The sequence below is a fragment of the Balaenoptera physalus genome (assembly GCF_965194825.1).
Source record: "Balaenoptera physalus genome assembly, chromosome: 5".
NCBI classification, from domain to species: domain Eukaryota; kingdom Metazoa; phylum Chordata; class Mammalia; order Artiodactyla; family Balaenopteridae; genus Balaenoptera; species Balaenoptera physalus.
The window spans coordinates 31591279-31611346 of NC_138884.1; the positions used below are offsets into that span (position 1 = coordinate 31591279).

Genomic DNA, 20068 nt, shown 5'->3' on the forward strand with positions numbered 1-20068 from the left:
GTGAGGGAAGGCGCTTGGGCTGCTCCTGCTTCCTCCTGGGCATTTTCCCCCTTTTCTCACATTCTCCTCCTTGGTTAATGTGAGATCAAATAAACCCCCGTGGGGGCAGAGAGGCAGACACTGGCAGGAGAGGGGAGGTAGTTGGGGGGCGCGCGGGCGGGCAGGGGGAAACCCCTTCTCTCCGGTGTGTGCAATGGGTTGAAGCTTGTTTCCTGGAGCCAGAAGAGGGGTTTTCTTCTTTTCTTTCCTTTCTTTTTTTTTTTTTTTCCTTTTTTTTTTTTTTTTTTAATTTTTTGGTCGTGCACCTGGCTTGTCCCCGAGCGTAATATTCTTCAATGGAAACGGATCTAATAGGTGTGAGTGTGTGTGTGTCCTATGCTCGCGTGTGTGATGGGAGGTATAAATAAATGAGTGCCGGTGCGTCGGTGTCTATGGCCGCGCTCTGTGTCTCCGAGCCCCTAACACTAATGTCGGGATCAAAGGGCAGCGGCGGCGGCAGCACAGCTCACAGCTCGCTCTCTTGCTCTCTCTCTCTCTCTCGCTCGCTCGCTCTCTTTCTCGCTCTCTCTCTCTCTCTCTCCTCTCGCGCTCTCTCTCTCTCTGTCACACACACACACAGAGGCACAGACTGAAGGAAAGAGCGAGAGCTAGACACACACACACACACACACACACACACACACTCTCTCACACACACACACACACACACACACACAGAGCAAAGAGGAAGGTGCCCTAAGGCTCCCAGGGCGGACTCAGGCTGGGATTTGCAACCGCTCTGTCTGGAAAGAATGGGGGGCGCGCGTGCGGGGGTGGGATGGACTTCTTCAAATTTATCCCGCTATTCGCCAGATCTAGGGGGAAAAAAAGTTTTTCCCACTCTTGAAACAACGATTATTTCATTATTCTTACTGATTTTTCGAGAGAAAATAGGTTTCTCTCTTAACTTTCTTTTGTTGATTAAACTACATAAATTCTTCAGGGTTTTGGCACTCAGAGAATTACTCTCTCACCCATTCACCTTAAGTCTGTGGAGGTGACAGTCTCCCACGCACTCTCCAAAAACATTACAATAAAAATAACAAAAAATAAAATAAAATAAAATAACATATGGTGAAATCAATAACTAGGTTGATGGAATAAGTGCCCCGTTTTGGAGTGTCCAGTGGAGTTAAAATTGGAAAAGGCTGCCTAAATGAAAATTACAGCTCCTTGACAAAGGGGGAAAAATAAGATTAGGTCACCCCTGATGGTCGATTTAACTGCTACATGATACTCCTACAGCAATCTTGACTTCTGAAATTTACTTTTTTCCCTGCTTTAATGCAGGTATGTGAAGCTTACCCTGAAGCAATTCCAGTTTGCATTGTGAGCTCAATATAGCAGTTTTCATTAACTGATACATACTTTCATTACTTTACAAATCACACATCTTTCTTCAAAGAGAGACATAAAGGGGAAAAATAGAAAAGGACGGGTCTCACTCCAGCACAAAAGGTACTTGGTGAAAGAGGACTGTTCTCTTTGCGACTTGCAGTCATTTGGATAAAAGTTCACTCAGAGGTTGTTAATGATTTAAACTCCAAAACCTGCTACTATAATTGAAGTAAAAAACAGTCTGAAGAAGAGTTGTTTCATAAAACTCTCTTTGTAAGAGAAAACTTTGAACTTAGCCGAATACATTATATGTCGTGAGTCAGATGTAGCTAAAAAATAAAAAAGGTGCATTATTTAACTACATCTTTCCTTTTTAGCTTTTTCAAACCTCTGACTCATCATCTTATTATGTTAAATATTTTCTTACAAATTTTAAAATAGACTTTTTCATCAAAGAAGGTGGAGGCACGGCAAAGATACAGAACATTAAAATGACACTCCATACGCTTACACGGGTAGCTAATGCCTCTTTGAGGTTCTGACTGAATTCTCACAACTGGAGTGGTGTTCAAGACAGTCATGGGAGTTAAATCCCTACACACCCCCTTCAAAAATAACAATAAGCTTTCACATTGCACACTTTCATTGGAGAAGCTTAAAGAGTGTTATATCTCCCGAAAGATGTTTTTCATTGATAGTGAAATCTCAGGATGAAACCCTCTCTGCCACCTCCCCCGAAAGATCTAGCTTCCCAGTGACAGGTAATGCTATCTGACGCAGGTTTTGAAACACCTGCTTGGATTCAATCTAAAACCAAACAGAGAGCAGTCAAGTTTGAAATGGAGCATTACGCTTAAACCAACTCTTCCTTGAATATTGGCTTAAGTAAACTGGTAGTTAAGTTTCCCAGAGTTCCAATTTGAAATAGAACTATCTTCCAACTCAGATCAAACTCAACTGGTGCCATGATTTTGACTACTGTCAGTAGCATTGGACGTGAAGTTAGTATATGAATGATAAATCAGAGCCTACCGTTCTAAACAGAGTCATTGCCCTGAGTGTGTAGCATCTTTAAACCTAACACAAGGTCAACAGAACGGCCACAACACTTCACCATCGCTCCCTCAGAGCCTTTAGCTGGGATATGGGGGGCTATTACTCTGCACAGATACACCACTACCTTTTCCTGAATTGCTGACTCTTTCCAGTGCTTAGTACACTATAATTGAAAACACACTTTAAGCCTTTCTTCAAAGTAGAGTACGTTTCCTGCAACCTTTTAAAGGCACGCAGGCAAATGCTGTCAACGTTTAATTATATAGGTGTTCTATCAACAGCCAAAAGCATTTTTAATTGAATTTGTTCATACCTCTACCTCTTTCCAAAAATTATTTGAGGTAGTACACAACAATAGAAAATGGAAATAAGGACAGAACAACTTCTGTTTCAATCTCAGCTTAGTATCTCTCTCTGCTACAAAGCACTCTTCAAGGGCACTGGCATCTCACCCTCAATGCCTAGATGTTTAGGGAACACAAGCTAATTTTAATGATAGACGAACCTAAAATATTAGGAAGGTAAATAGCTGGAGGTTGCTACAATGGATTTCAAAATCAAGTGGATAAATGATTTGGGGAACGCGTGCCTTTTGGATGCACGTACCCATGAACTTGGATTACTGTTGACTGTAGTCATTATTTTGGAATATTCTATTTGATTCACCCCCACGGCCCAAGCTTTTGAAAGCATATTTTATCTTAATAATTATAGTACTCTCTCCACCTCCATCTCCGTCACCTCTCAAATGTAAGATTAAGATAGATTTTCTCAAAATTATATATTCTAAGACAATGTGTCATAAACCCTCACTCTCACAGGAGTAATTCTATCCTTTCCCAAGTACTACTAAGGGTGGTAGGGGAGCACCGCCCCCCCTAGAATCGTGTGGGCTCTAGAGGGGTCCTTGAGGTCAAAACTCTTTTCAAAATATTGTTTGCTCTTTTATCTGTGTTGACACTGCACTGATGATTAAAAGCAATGGGAATAAAATGGTGGCACCTTAGCAGCTCAGATCAAGGCAATGGCACCAAAAAAGTATTAGTAGTCATTCTCATCTTCGCTTAAAGAAACAAAGAAAGGTTCATTTAAAGATGTCCTTGATGGAGCAGTAAAAATTATTAATTTTATTAAATCTCGACCCTTGAGTGCAAGACTTTTAAATATTCTTTGTGGCAAAATGTTAGGTACATAGAAAGTACTTCTGCTGCATACTGAAGTACATTGTTATCTCAAGGAAAATCGCTCGTGAGATGGTTTGATATAGCTGCTTTTTCCATGGAATATTATTTTTACTTGAAAGAAAGACTGACACGCAAACTATGATTATTCAGACTTGGGTATTTCTCCAAAAATGAATGAAGTGAGCCTGTAACTTCAAAGAAAACATTTCGTGGTATTTTTTGGCAATGATAATATTTGTAGTTAGAAGTGAAAATTAGAATTTTAGATAACTTGTATCCATCACTGTGACTTTAACAGCTTCCTGATACTTACATATGTTTCTTATGAGATTCATAGTGATATTAATGAATGTGACTTTTTGATATTGTGCCAACGTTTTGGAAGAACTGTGGAGCTCAATATTTTCCAAATGACCAATACATGATGTTACAAGATCATGCTGTAGTAAAGATCTACTTCAAGTACAAGATAAACCAGTGGATTTTAATGTAAGAGTGTAGAAAGTCATTGACGTGGTCTCAAATTCCACACTGTCAGTAACTTTTAAGAAATTAGCACTCACCAAGTTTTGGTGGTATGTCAAAGAAAAATATCTACAATTATCTGAAAAGGCTACTAAAATGTTCCTCCCTTCTTCCAGCTACATATCTGTGTGAGGCTTGATTTTCTTTATGTATGTCTTTAACCAAAGCAACATATCACAACAGATTGAAAGCAGAAGCAGGTATGAGAATCCAGCTTGTCTTCTAGTAAGCCAGACATTGTAGAGATTTGCAGAAATGTAGCCCAATGCCACTCTTTTCACTAAATTTTTTGTTTTGAAAAATATAATTATTTTTCATAAAAATGTGTTAACTTGTATTCATTATTGTTATTTATATAGGAATTAATAAATAAATATTTTAGAAATTCCACAGTTGTAATGTGTAATGTAGTAAATATCAAGTCATAACCCACATAAACAAAAGTTCTTTGGGGACCTCAATAATTTTAAGAGTATAAGGAGTCCTGATTCCAAAAAGCTTGAGAAACACTGCCCTAGAAATCAATTGAGATACAATTAAAGAGAAAAAAGAACTTTGGTGGGTGTTTTACTAGTCTCGAAATCCAATTGTAAATATTGGTACACTTCTCAAAAAATGAAGCCCACTTATCTCCAGGAACTGAGAGGTGGTTTTGTGTGTCCCAAGATTGGCTTCTTTGATGAGATTCCTTATGAGATGCAGAGAGGATGTATTACTCAGGGTTCTTCAGAGAAATAAATATTATTCATTCATTCATTCATTTATTTACTTATTTACTATAAGGATTGGCTCATGAGGGTATGGAGGCCAAGAAGTCCCATGACCTGCCAACTGTCAGACAGAGAACCAGGAAAGCCAAGAGTGTAGTTCAGTCCAAGTCAAAAGGCCTGAGAATTGGTGGGGGGTGGGGGCCAATGGCATAAGTCCTGGTCTGAGTCCAGAAGCCCGAAAACCAGGAGCTCCAGTGTCCAAGGTCAGGAGAAGAGGAGAGTTCAAGGAGAGACAGTGAATTTGTCCTTCCTCCACCTTTTTGTTCTATTTGGGCCCTCTGTAGATTGGACAATGCCCACCTTCACTGGTGAGAACAGTCTTCTCTACTCAGCCTATGGATTCAGATGCTCATCTCTTCTGGAAACACCCTTACAAACACACCCAGAAATAATACCAGCTATCTGGGTATCCCTTAGCCCAGTCATACTGACACATAAAATGAGCTGTCACAGAGGGCAAGTAGAATATTCACTAAGTACTGTTGCTACAGGCTGTCCAGCCATGTGGAGAGGCTAGTTCCTCTGAACAGAGGGCCCAACCCTCTTCCGACCTCAGACCCCTTAGAACAAGAAGACCAGCTCTCTCTCTTTCCCAGGGCCTGAGCTATTAGCCTCAAGAGTTAAAACAGGGACGCTCTTAACCCCCAAAGCGCTCCACATCTGACATTTTAAATAATGAGTGCCTGTCCCAAGGCAGAGATATGGGTCTGGCATCTCTCCTGGCCTGGACCTCACGTGTTGTAAATCAGTATCTGGTGACGATGACCAGCCATCATGTACGGAGGGGGGGAGGCTTTTGCTGTCATCTGTACATGTGTTCTTAGGAGGCCAGGGCCTGGCTGAGATCAGCAAGTTTTGTCACAACTTGGATTAACCATGCTTTCAAAAGTTGTGGATGGACAAGCTTGTGACCTGACAGAGAACCTGGTGAAGGTAACGTTTCTGGGCATTTTGGAGGTCTTCCATCCAAACTCTTGTGCTTGGGATCTTTCCCTTAAATTTCTCCCGCATAGTTCTTCATCTCAACACCATCTCGGAGCACAAGTGGTATTTAGATTTGGTAAGTTCCTGATCTCCAATCTCTATGATCTATGTTTCCCTACCTTCCTGTCAGCTGTAATGATTGGATCACTCAGTCCCTCCTTATTTATTCCAAACTCGAACCCCAACTGAGTCTTAAGCTCCTGTCTCCCAAGCCTCATTTGCTGGGATTCTTAACATCTCTATCAATGTAGCTTCCCTGGGCCTTGTTTTTTTTATCTACATGGATGAAAAACTCCCCTAAGCAGCTGCTCCCACTTTCATGCATTTTTCCAACTGATTTGTCTGGTCTCTTAATGTACTTCTTTGCTGCCTGACCCAGTCACCCTCTGACCTGCCTCAAATCATACCGCTCTCTTCTTGCAAGACCCCTCATGCCTTGTGGCTTCTCTCACGGCCCCTCTCTGGCTCTGATTCAGTGTCTCTACAATGTCTATCTTTCCCTTTGTTGATTCTACTCCCCATCTTCTTCTCCCACTATGGGACACCCACCCGGGGTATCCTGGTAAGGTTGTTTATCCAACTCACAGGTTAAGCAACTCCCTCTTTAGACTATAGTGTTGTGTGGCTGTAAGAATAACCAAAAACAGAATGATAACACAGCCCAATTCATGACTACTGGTGATCAGCAAATAAAATGGGAACAGAAACCAATCAAAAAGCTTTCTGTGGATTTCCCTATACTCTTTCCTCCATGATTCCTATCTCTGTGGTCTGTAGTCACACCGATCTGCCTCCATCCATTTTTTTTTTTTTTGCCAGACTTTATGTAGTTAGGTATCTCATTAGAGGAAAGACCAAGTTACCCTGAGCTCCAACTGTGTCTTCATGGTTATTGAGCAGTTGGCTATGCCTTTTCATTGGATTACAAGTCCTTTTATATAAAACAGCAAATGATAATGCCATGGGAATTAGCTATTATATGCTCTCCCTCTTACATCACTTAATCTTGTACTTTAATATTTTTAATAAAGAGGGAAAAATAGAGCTTCAAATTAGAATCACAGAACTTTATGGCTAGAAGGTACCTTGCAGATCACTTGGTTTAGCCCTGTATTTCACAGACGAAAAACTAGAGGGACTGAGACATTGGGCGATTCTTCTAGCTGAGTCTCACTAGTGACTGTCTGCTATTCCAGAAAATTAGAGCTCAAACACAGGATAATGTGAAGGCATATTTGTTCATCCTATTGGATTTAAGTAAACCTACCAGAACTTAGAAGCGTTTGATTTAGTAACATACAAAATGAGAGAACTGAGTGCATTTAAATATTGGACCTGGAAAACTCAGCATAGGTTGGATATTATTTTACTAGCTTCTGGAAGGTCCTTTTAAATATGAATAAAGGGTAGTTATGGGGTCTACCTGAAACTTTTTTAAATTACAAAGAAAAATTCACAAATCGTAGAGATAGACTCCGTTGAGAATATACTGTTGATAAAAAAATTGGAAATCTTCAAAATAAAAGCAGAGGAGAGGAAGTATTACACTTCTAAGCAGAAACATTGCAGACATTTCAAAATCAAATGTTTATACCTTCATGAAAAGAGTGCTTATGAAGCCCAACTTCAGATCCCATTCCAATGTTAGCCCGTGGTACACTTGGCCTTGGCTAATTGTCTTACAGAAGTCTTTCAGTGAGGGTCATAGATATTTTGGAAGGAGGTCAGTGTACCGGTGCAAATCTATTACCCTAAAAGCAGAAAGCATGAGTCACCAACCCAGCACCCTAATGGCAGGTCAAAGGGTCACTTTCACGTTGGAAGAACAGGTTCTCTTACAGCAGCAGTTTCTGAAACCTCATCCCCCTTCCACGTTGCATTCAAGAACAATGGGGAAAGTGGAACTTCAGGACCAAAAAAAATACCTACTAATTGCTCAAAACAGCAGGAAGAAACAGAAAGCCTAAACCACAATACACACACTTGTCCTGGCATCTGAAGCCCAACTGGTTCAGCAAGTGTCCTCTCAGTAAACAGACTCTGGTGAATGGATTAACAAGTTCGTGTGGAGTTACACTCTGACGGAGGAGCTGCACCGGGACATTGTATTGTGGGAAAGCCAGGGACTCAGGGAACTGGCTGCCATACAGCTCCTGGCAAAGATGTCCTTAAAAACAGACTACAGGCATCGCAGGAATTACTGAATTTCCAAAGGTCATGCTTCTAGAAATTTGCACCCCAGGAGGTGCAAGCTCTGTTTGTGCCAGGTTGTTTGTTGTTTTAGAGAAAGGTTAGGTTGTTGATGGCCTTTTTTTTTTTTGTAGGGTGTCCATAAGATTTGTTTTGCCTTTTGCATAATGTAAATGTTTTCTCCAGCAGTATTTCTGTCTGAGATCAACACAGTGACATACGGCGAGGAGAAGGATATACTATATCAAGGGCTGTGTAATTCATCTTCACATCAACTCTTTGACCCACTTCTTTTTCCACTTAATGGCTGGGGAAACTGAGGCACACCCAGTTAAGACTCTGCTCAAGGCCCCTTTCACCTGCGGTTATGGACATTATAATTCGATGACTAGTGTTCTCCTTCAGCCCCAGTTATCTCCCTCCATCAATCCAGCAGAAACCCGAGGAACAGATGGGTCAGGCCTCATGCCCTAGAGGCCAAGAGACTCCAGCTTTTTTTTTTTTTAATTGAAGTATAATTGATTTACGATGTTGTGTTAATTTCTGCTGTACAGCAAAGTGACTCAGTTATACATATATATACATTCTTTTTTATGTTCTTTTCCATTATGGTTTATCCTAGGATATTGAATATAGTTCCCTGTGCTCTACAGGAGGACCTTGTTGTCCATCCATTCTATACGTAAGAGACTCTGGCTTTTTGTCTAGGAGAGAAGGGGCAAAACAGATGCCCTGGTAGTCTCTCCAGGAAATGTTGCTTCCGGTTTCCTGACAGACAAGTATGAGCTCCCACGTAGACATCCATTGTTACATTATTAAAGAGAGCAAAGTCATCTCTGCAAGTAACCAGAACAGAGACAAGCAGAAATGGATGTGGACTTCACTGTGCCTTGTTGAGGTCACATTGCGCTGGCTCTTCCACCTTTGCCTCCTCCATTCTCCTCCCTCCCCGCCCTATTCTGAGCCTTAGGAACTGACCTCTAGTGACTGCATCAGCCAAGCTCTCTGGCTGGCTTGATGTACAGCTGGGCCAGCCAACAGGAGGTACTTGTGCGAGGGAAAAGAGTAGGAGGGCAGAGGGGTAGGGATATTTCTTCGTTCCCCCTCCCTGCTTTGATGCCTTGTCTCTGGCTGTGACGCTGTCTCTCCGTGAATACAGCTTCTGAGCACAGCTCAGACATCACCGGACTTGGGATACACTATTTCCTCCCCTTGTTTTTTCAGCCTTAGACGTGGTAATGGCCTTCCATCATTGCCAGTCTCCGGATGCCTCATCAGCCCTCATTTATTCCCATGACCTCACCCACACCCCAATAACTAGTCCCTTGGTTAAAGGCTCTTCATTTGAATCATCTGAGGTGAATTTTGTTCACGGCCCGAATGTAGACTGATCCAAGCTCCTTTCATTCATTCGCCAAATATTTAATGAGTGCTTCTCTGTGCCAGACACTGCACAAGCCACTGGGAATGCCATAGTGAGCAAACAGAGATATTATCCTTGACAGTGTAGAGTTTGCAGAACTCCAGGGCTTATTTTAGTTAACACTTCTTTGTTATTTCCCATGAAACTAGGAGGAGTTTTCTTTTTCCTTTAAAGTATAGAAATTCTCCAGGCCAGCCAAGAACTCTGAGAACAGGGAACGAAGCTACGTGAGAGGTAATAATAAGCCTTGACCCAATATTAGGCACATAATTAGTAAATGCTATGGACTGAATTTTGTCTGCCCGAAGTTCCTATGTTGAAGCCCTAACCCCCAATGCGATGATATTGGGAGATGGTGCCTTTAGAAGGTAATTAGATTTATATAAGTTCAGGAGGGTGGGGTACTCATGATGGGATTAGTGCCCTTATAAGAAGAGACACCAAAAAGCTCTCATTTTCTCTCTCTGTCTCTCTCTGTCTCTCTCTCTCTCCTTCTCAGGAAAGGCCATGTGAGGACACAGCAAGATGACAGCCATCTGCAAGCCAGGAAGAGAGTCCTCACCAGAACCTGGGCATGCTGGCATCCTCATCTCAGAATTCCCAGCCTCCAGAACTGTGAGAAAATAAACTGTTGTTGAAGCCACCCGGTGTATGGTATGTTTTTATGGCCACCTCAGCTGACTAATATAGTAGATGGAAAAAAAAAAAAAACGAAAGCAAGCAGAATCAGTTGCCCAAAGGAAAGTCTTTGGCCCTCACGATCTAGGACCATCTCAGTTCCACTCTGAATAAATTTGGGGTGACCTAAACAAAACTGCCAAGTGGGTGATGTTTTTCTCCAGGACCCATTCCTTACATCTTCTGTCTTTTCTCCTACCCCCACTTCCACATATTTGGTGCCCGTTTACCCTCTCAGCAGTGCTGCTCCCTTTAGCGCCCAGGAATACCTATCGCACTGCCCACCAAACCTACCCTCTACTTTTTTTTTTTTGGCCACCCAATGAGCATTCCGAATCTTAGTTCCCTGACCAGGGATTGAAGTCGTGCCCCCTGCAGTGGAAGCACAGAGTCCTAACCACTGGACTACCAGAGAATTCCCAAAACCTACCCTCTCCTGACAGGTGGAGCCCATAGTCTTTCTTCATTCGAAATATACCTGCTCCTTTTTTCCCCCACCTCCCAAGGTGTCTTCCTGTTTTTATTCCCCCCAAAATGATAGCCAATGGAATACTGAGAGCTGTTCATTTTTTTCTTTTTTACTGTCTGCATTATTAAAATATATTGTCATAATTAAAGATTCTTTTGAATTTAAAATTTAAACATTTTGAACAGTTAAGTATATTAGCCACTCTATGCCAGTGTCTTCAGCAGTACAAATAGCTTTGACTTGTGTTTTTTCCAATAGGGATACGCACAAAGTAGCCTGAAAGTACAAGATATCACAGAATAAACATATCTGTCTTTCTGGAATGCTCCTTTCACTCAAATATTTGGCGGAGAGTTATGTAATTTAACTTTTAAATAATTTAAAACATACTTTTATTAAGATATATTTGGATATACCAGGTGCCTTGGTTTTTCTCCTGGAAAGTGGGGGTAATGACAGCATTGTCCTTACCCTAGGACATTGGCTTGGGATTTAAATGAATCCAGTGTGTGAAGCCCTAAGCATAGTAACTGTTCCTGATGGCACAGACTATGCTATGAGGTCCAAACTCTAAGTGCACTTTAAGTGAAAATGCAAGGTCTCAAAGAAATTTTTCCCGGAAACCTCTTCAGGCTCTATCCCTAGATTCCCGGAGGATGAGTTTTCGTTTTCTTTGGCTACTAGAGGAAAAGTTTGAATATATTACCTCTGCTTTCTAGACTCCCCATGCTTTATCCCAGAGCAGCAACTTTAATAGTAGGAATTTTAGGCACTGTGGCATTCATTCAGTTATAAATTTCACTTATAAAACATTTATTGAGGTTTTCAATAAAAGATTTGATTTGTTTTAAACCAACCTATTCTCCCTCTTCCGCCCCCATCGTTGTGCCCGAAACAAAATAAATGACCCAGTATTATTTGGCATTCATCTGACATAAATCATAACCCACATTGGATTACTTACAAGTCTATGTTATAGTCTTATGGAAAAAGTGTAGTTCTGAATGAGGACTACCCTTTCCCTTTTAACACTTCTCTTTGTCTAAAACAGGTAGGCAAACAAAATCTAAAAATATAATATCAAAAATAAAATTTATTTTATAAACCTGGACTTTCTCTGAATTCAGAGAAGGAATGTTATACCAGAAAACCTTCCCAAACCCAAACAAAACAAAGCCCACATATACAAAGTTTGATAATGTTTAACCAAGTCTTAGGTTGGAATCTTATTCTTGAAAGAACTAAGGTCACAAGACAAGTCCAGTCTCCATGTGCTTTGAATGAATGAATGCTTTTAATTATACACTATTTCAAGTACCTGTCACTCTGTTAGTTACTCTGTTTGACAAAGCATTCAACTCGCCACAAAACATATGCAATAATTAATAATAATAACATTGAATGCAGAGTAATGGCTAATATCATCCTAGGCCACCTATGCTTTGGGTATACAGTGTGATAAAGGAACCGTGGTCCCTGCTGTCATGAAACAAATATAATGACAAGTTACCGTCCTTTTAGTAAAAAGGCTCTAATGGTAACACCTTAGGTTTTAATCCAGTTACTTTTGTTTAAAAATCAACAAAACAAAATAATTGAATGTATGAACCTCAGGAAAAATGATAAATGTGATAAAATCTCTTATTCCAGATGCTTTGGTCAAAGAGCTTGTATCTTATTGAAAGTTCTTTAAGTACATAAATCACCTAAATTCACAGTTCATTTATAATTGAGAGGTTGTCTAAATGAACAGCAGGGGCTGGGGGTGGGGAGTGGGTAGCACACAGTTGAACAGAGCAGTGAGGCCACCTCCTGTTTCTCTACTCCAGGGACTATGGACCCTTTCGCACATGTCTTCCCATCTTTTAAGAGAAGCAGGAAATCTAAATTTTGTTGTGAAATCTCTAAGCAGTGGGACATATATGCCAAACAAATTACATCGTAGGTCAAATCTGTGAATCACCAGTATTCAATCTCCCCTTTATATACACATAACCCCCAATAAATCATTGCAAGTCATACATTGTTCTTATCTTATGTACATCAGACCAAAAAATAAATAAGGCCCTCAAATACCATGGTGGATCACAGATTTATAGACTCTCCACGTGGGGAGTGGGTTAGCACTTACCTAGCCTAACTTCTGATTTGATCATCCCAAATAATGAGGAAGACTCTATCTAACTGGACAAAACTTACTGTGAGATAGTTCTTTTGTAGAGTCAGTCAAAATCTAGCATTTCCCTCACACTCATTAGGATGGTTATTATCAAACAAACAAAATAATAAGTAATGGTGAGGAAGGGGAGAAATTGGAACTCTGGTGTGAACGTGCAGCCACTGTGGAAAACAATATGGCGGTTCCTCAAATAATTAAATATAGAATTGGCATTTGATCCAGCAATCCCACTCCTGGGTACATACACTGAACAATTGAAAGCAGAGACTCAGATATTTGTACACACAGGTTCATAGCAACATTATTCACAGTGGCCAAAAAGTGGAAACAATCCAAATTTGCACTGATGGTTAAATGACGGTGTATACATACAAATGGCATATTACTCAGCCTTAAAAAGGAAGGACTCTCTGACACATGCTACAACATGGAAGAATCTTAAAGACATTATGCTAAGTGAAATAAGCCTGACACAAAGGGGTAGTAAATATCGTATGCTTCTCCTCATGTGGGATTCCTAGAGTAATCAAATTCATAGATACAGAAAACAGAATAGTGAATGCCAGGGACTGTGGGGAGGATAGAACGGGGAGTTATTGTTTCGTGGGTACAGCCTTTCAATTTGGGAGGATGAAAAATTTCTGGAGATGGATCACGGACAATATGTACAACAACGTGAATGTACTTAATGCCACTGAACTGTACACCTAAAATCGGTTCAGATGGTAAATTTTATGTTGTATACATTCTACTACAGTAAAAAATGTGAAAAGAAACCTAGCATTTCCACTCTCTGTTCTTTCTTCTGCCCTCTGAAGCCATACTGCACAGGTCTGCCCTTTTACATGACTATTCTCCAAATATTGGCAGAGAGCTGCCCTGGTACTTCCCAGATTCCCTTTTTACATCTTTGCTACTTTCCCCTGGAGCCCTTCCAGTCTCTCTGGGCCCTGCACCCAGGCCAGAACGTAGTGGGTGTGTAAAAGGTGGAGAGGGGAGGGGATGGGGGGGGCAGGAAGATTACCACCCCTGATCTATTGCAGTCTCTGGGAGGCTGCCTCTGATTACATGACTCAAGTGTTTTAGGTTTTATTTCATTTTCTTTTGGGCCTCAGAAGTTGGCTCACTTATTTGCAAATGCTGGCTAACCTCGAAGGGAAGAAGCAGAGAAAAGGAGACATCCAGGACTGTTATTCCCTGATCAGACATTTTCAAAGCCCGTGTATAAGCAATACTTTAATTTCTTTCTGAATTCTGGAACTGCAGCTTGGATGGATTTGCATTTCCACTGTAAATTAACCTGCAGTTGAAAAAGACCCCCAAGGGGGCTTTCTGGGTCATCCGTGGACTTTGCTTTCTAGAAGCTGTGTCCGTCAGCAGCCAGATGAGTCTCCAAGAGGAGAGACACTGAAAGATGCCAAAACAAAACTTTTTTTTCCCTTACACCTTGCCATCCCCTTTCCTGGCACATTCACTACTGAAAGATAAAGGCAGTCTTGCAAGTTTAAAAGTTGAAATTTCCAACAGGGCTCCTCCTCCCCTTCGGACTCAATAAAACCAATTGTCATCCTTCCTGTAAAACCCTCCCTAACCCTAGAATACAGCGACTTTTAAAATATTATTTCTAATTTGCTATTTGCCCATCCAGGAGAATGTAATAAAAAGTGGCTTTCTAAAGACGCTCTGACAAAATCCGTGAGCCCTTTTGACCTCACAGACTTTAAGGCATCCCAATGTATTTCCTTCTAAGAAGAAAGGCGGAAAAAAGGCTTCCTCGCTCACACAGCCCGCTTTGCAAAGGACCTTGAAAGGTCTGGGGGATGCTGGGAGTTCCCAGCTGGCCAGGCTCAGGCTCCGGTTCCACTAGGTCATTTTCAATGTGAGTGTGCACACGAGAGAAGGGAGGTGACCTCAATTGTCTCAACAGGATGTAGGACAGCACAGGGGCGAGGCAGCAAGTGGCCCAGGCCTTCGCTATGAGGAGTTTTAAATATCACTGGTATTAGTAAATGAGCAGCTACAAGCAGTGTCATAAACTTTATGGGTTCACAACACACTGTGACAAATCCTTCTTGAAATATTGGTTGTGGCTGAGAGATTCCTGAATGTGCTGGGTACGGACACAAGGCAGACGAGCCAGCAAGAAAGGTCATTTGTCTCTCAGCCAAAGTCCATCCCTGGGCGGAGGCATTATTACTTCTTATTATTCACTATAATGACAGCAAGACACGTCTTTATGGCATTTGAATATCACAAAGTACTTCAACGTCATTCTAAGTTATTCTACCCCACAATGAAGCCGGTACAAGGGCAGAAGGAAAATAACAAGCCTAGACGTAGCAGAGGCTGATCTCAAGATGCAGGTGGAGTTGGTAGCCCATAAGAAGCTGTTGGTGAAAAGTTAAAAAGTCAATGGGAGCAGCTTGCTTGAAATGGCCAGAAATGTTCAATGTTGCAATTGCAGACTTCAACAAAGTGTCAAAAACTCTGAGCGCTGGAGTTTTTGCTTTGCCTCTCCTTTCCCTTTTAGCCATTCACTCTGCAACTCCCAACTTCAAGCCAGGACTCGAAACTCTCCCTGCCTATTGACCTAACCTACCTCTCTGAACTCACTTCTGGTTCCCCTCCCTCCGCTCAGACATGTCTAGTCACATAGTCTTGCTTCTCTTCCAACAAGCCCAGCTGTTTCCTTCTTCAGGGCCCAAGGTTGCATCATGACTTTTGTGGGCACGTTCTTCCATTAAAAAACATTCAGATTATATTTTATGACTGCGTTGGCAGAAGGATGAATGTATAATGTTATACATTAAAATAGTTCCTTTGATCTGAAAGTTTATTTTTTCCTTCTGATTTTAAAAGGAATTAAGACGTTTTCACGGGCCCCTAAAAGTATTGTGTCCCTGTGTCTACTGGGTCTGATGGAGAAGTCATCCTTGTCAAGGTCTTTGCATTTGCTGTTCCCTCTGATTGAAATGCTGTTCCCCCGGATAATCACACAGCATATAACCTCAACTACATTCATGTTTCTGCAAAAATGACATTTTTTCAGAGAGGCTTTCTCTCATCACCTCATCTAACACAGACCCCACACCTCAACTCCTGCCCATCATCTCCATCCTTCAACTCTGCTCTACTTTTCTTATAAGCAGCTGACATCATATTAGATATTTATTTATGTTTTACTTGTTTGTGGTCTGTATCTCCCACTAGAATGTAAGTTGTGTGACACTAGGTGTTCTGTTCCCAGGGCCCAGCACCGTGCCAGGCGCACATCCGATGCTCATAAATGTTTGTCCATGTTGAATGAATTTGTGCCTTCTTGATTCCAAACACTTCATCGTCCAAGACAGAAAGAAAATTAAAAGTGAGCATGAAAGAAGAAGGAAAAGGCTTTCTTGATCAAATATCCAACCTTACAGAAGATCTTAGAAAAGCTGGACACATGCTGGGAGCGCCCAGCTCTTCCAACCAGGCCCTCTGCTCTGGGCTATCCATCACCTTGTACATTTCCCTCTCCCAATCACACCACCTTGTTCTGTAATTATGCATGGTTGCTGAAGCTGAGGTTTTCATCCCTCATGCCGCCTCCTCCTCCTCCTTCTCCCCTTCTTCTTCTTCTTCCTCTTCCTCCTCCTCCTCTTCCCCTTCTCCTTCTCCTTCTCCTTCTCCTTCTCCTTCTCCTTCTCCTTCTCCTTCTCCTTCTTCTTCTTCTTCTTCTTCTTCTTCTTCTTCTTCTTCTTCTTCTTCTTCTTCTTCTTCTTCTCCTTCTTCTCCTTCTTCTTCTCCTCCTTCTTCTCCCCCTCCTCCTCATTCTTCTTTTTCTTCTTCCTCTTCTTCTTTTCTTCTTCCTCTTCCTCTTCCCCTTCTCCTCCTTCTCCTCCTCCTCCTTCAATTGCATTTTATTGTAGTAAAAATACTTAACATGAGATCTACCCTCAATGAATTTTTAAGTGTCTAATACAGTATTATTAACTATAAGTACAATGTTGTACAGCAGGTTTCTAGAAGTTACTCATCTTTCTCAACTGAAAATTTATGCCCATGGGTTAGTCATTCCCCATTTCTGTCCTTCCTCCACTCCCAGATTCTAGCAACCACCATTCTACCATCTATACATTTGCCTATTTTAGATACCTCATATAAGTAGAATCATGCAATATTTGTCCTTCTGTGACTGGCTTATTTCACTCAGCATAATAACCTCAAGGTTCATCTGTGTTGTTGTGTTGCTGCATATTGCAGAATTTCCTTCTCTCTGTTTTGTTTTTTTTTGTTTTTTTTGGACACACCATTTGGTTTGTGGGATCTTAGTTCCCCGACCAGGGATTGAACCCAGCCACGGCAGTGAAAGCGCAGAGTCCTAACCACTGGACTGCCAGGGAATTCCCCAGAATTTCTTTCTTTTTTTAAGACTGAATAATATTCCATTGCATGTGTATACACACTTGCTTTATCCATTCATCTGTTGATGGGCATTTAGTTTGCTCCCATGTCTTGGCTATTATGAATCACGCTGCAATGAACATGAGTGTGTACAAATACTTCTCTGAGATAGTATTTTCAATTCTTTTGGATATATACCTCGAGTGGGGTTGCTGGATCATATGGTAGTTCTATTTTTAATTTTGTGAGGAAATGCCATACTATTTGCCATTCTGGCAACACCATTTTGCAATCCCACCACCAGCTTTCAGGGGTTCCAATTTCTCTACATCCTTGCCAGCACTTGTCATCTTTTGCTTTTTTTTTGAAAATAGCCATCCTGAAAGGTGTGAGATGATAGCTCATGGTGGTTTGGATTTGCATTTCCCAGATAATTAGTGACATTGAGAGTCCTTACATGTATCTGTTGGCCATTTTTATGTCTTTTTGGAGAAGTGTCTATTTAAGTATTTAGTTTATTTTTTATCTGGGCTATTGGGTTTTTTGCTCCTGAGTTGTAGGAATTCTTTATATATTTTGGACATTAATCCCTTTCGGACAGTTAGAAAATATTTTCTCCCATTCCGTCGGTTGCTTTTTCACTTTGTTGCTTGCTCCCTTTGCTGTGCACCTCATGACTTCTAAGAACAAGTGCTGAGCACTCAATAAATTGTTGATGAATTAAAAGTGAATGAACACGAAGGAGAGAAAGTTACAGAAGATTCTGTAAAAGTGTAAAGAGCTTATGCTTTATGCTTATGCTTATGCTGTAACATTAGATTGCACAGAATTAACGAAGACGGCTTCAACAAAATGGGGACATTTGTTGGCGGATGCGAGAACCATTTAGTGTGCAAAAAAAGCGAGCTTATAAATATCACAGATATCTAGAAACAGGTCTCTGGAATGATGCTCAGAGTAGCAGGTATGACTCTTTTGGTTGCAAAATTCTCTCTTAAGGAGAAAGGAGACTTAGTGGTTCTTTGAAAAGTCCGAGGATAAGTTTACTTCAGGCTTCCTGGATTCTGAGCTCTGCCAGCTCGCTGGGCTGTGCTGCTGTCTTTTCCCAGCCCCTCCTCCTACTGGAGTGGTTTCATGGCAGCCTCCGCATTGTAGTAAAATGGAGGCATTGCTCCAACCTTTTTGTCCTCTCAAATCCAGCATGGGAAGTAAGAGGGGCTCTTTCTCAGAAGTTATCCCCGAGGTCTCATTGTATTTCATTGCCTTTGGTTTGGCCATTTACTTACCTTTGGCCTTGGAGGAGTGTGCCGGTGCTCGTAGGCCTGGGTCACCTCGTGGAGTGACCCGTGGTGTGGGGGAGGGTGGTAGGCGTGCCCCTGGAGCCACAGGGAGCAGGGATGAGTGCACTGGGGCTCCCCAAACCACAGTTACAGGAAGTAGGGTGTATGGACGCTGAGTGGCCAGAAAACAAACGTCCACTACTCTTGGCTCCAGAAAGAAAGTGTAATGGATTGGTTTGGCATCAAAGGTCAGGACTTGAACTAAGAAGTTGCAAGGAAGTATTCGAAGTACTGGAATCCCCAGGGACAATGAGAAAAGATCATTAGCAATTATGGAGGAAAAGTAGATTCCCTTCCTCACAATTCCTGTGCCCTGTTATGTAAGCAATTCCTATGATCTAAGGAGTGAAGAGGTAGAGGTTCATTTTACTAAAACATTAAACACACACACACACACACACACACACACACATGCACACACAAGACATTAATTTTGTTTTAACCCGGCTTCGACCTTGAGACTTGGGTGTGGGTGTGGATGGGGAGTGAATTACCTTTCTTCATGGAAGGGAAGGAATCTGTCCCCGGGGAAAGCTGCTGTATAGACGGAGTAGGTGGTTTTTCTACAGCTGCTTCTGACTGGATTATCTTAAGTAAGTCATTTCCATGCCTCAGAGAAGTTGGGTCAATGCCAGATAACTTTCTGCCTAGGCTTAAGTGTTAGGCAAGAGAGTTCGGTAGGTGTCTTATTTCATTTTATTTTATTTATTTTTTTGAAATTGAAATATAGTTGTTCCAGGTGTACAGCAAAGTGATTCAGTTTTATCTATCTATCTATATATCTTTTTTTCAGATTCTTTTCCTTTATAGGTTATTATAAGATATTGAATACAGTTCCCTGTGCTATACCATAGGACTTTATTTTTTATCTATTTTATATATAGTGGTGTGTATATGTTAATCCTAAAATCCTAATTTATCCCTCCCTCCCTTTCCCATTTGGTAACCAGAAGTTTGTTTTCTATGTCTGTGGGTCTATTTCTGTTTTATACATAAGGTCATTTGTATCATTTTTTTTTAGATTCCACATGTAAGTGATAGCATATGATATTTGTCTTTCTCTGTCTGACTTACTTCACTTAGTATGATAATCTCTAAATCCATCTGTGTTGCTGCAAATGGCATATTTCATTCCTTTTTATGGCTGAGTAATATTCCATTGTATATATGTATCACATCTTCCTTATCCATTCAGAAGTCTTATTTTATTATGTCTTATTTAGTAAAGAGAGGAAACAGATGCTCACCTAGGTCCCCTCGTAGCCACAGCCCACTCACACGAGCAAACCTGCCTTCTTCCAGTTTTATGGTGCTGGAGCCAGAGGGGCAAGAATGTTCATGTTTCTGGGAAGTACGTCGGATCATAGGCTGCACAGAATTGAGAGGTCCACTCACCTCTCTGCCTGCTCTAAGGCAGAAGGCCACTGAAGACCAGATTGAGCAGACAGACGTGCCCGTGTTCTTCTCTTCAACCCTGTGAATGGTTGTTCCCACTGAGTAACAAGTTCTA

The 20068-nt window shown here is 41.3% G+C and overlaps 1 protein-coding gene across 4 annotated transcripts in view; it reads right to left on the reverse strand.

The window, feature by feature from the left end:
* ZNF827 (zinc finger protein 827) overlaps positions 1-20068 on the reverse strand; it is a 205260-nt gene that overhangs the window by 175298 nt on the left and 9894 nt on the right. For all 4 annotated transcript variants that reach the window (XM_082463290.1, XM_082463291.1, XM_082463292.1 and 1 more), the window contains exon 1: positions 1-20068. This exon is cut by the window's right edge. In XM_082463290.1, coding sequence (XP_082319416.1) covers positions 1-43 — 43 coding nt within the window. In that variant the 5' untranslated portion in view covers positions 44-20068.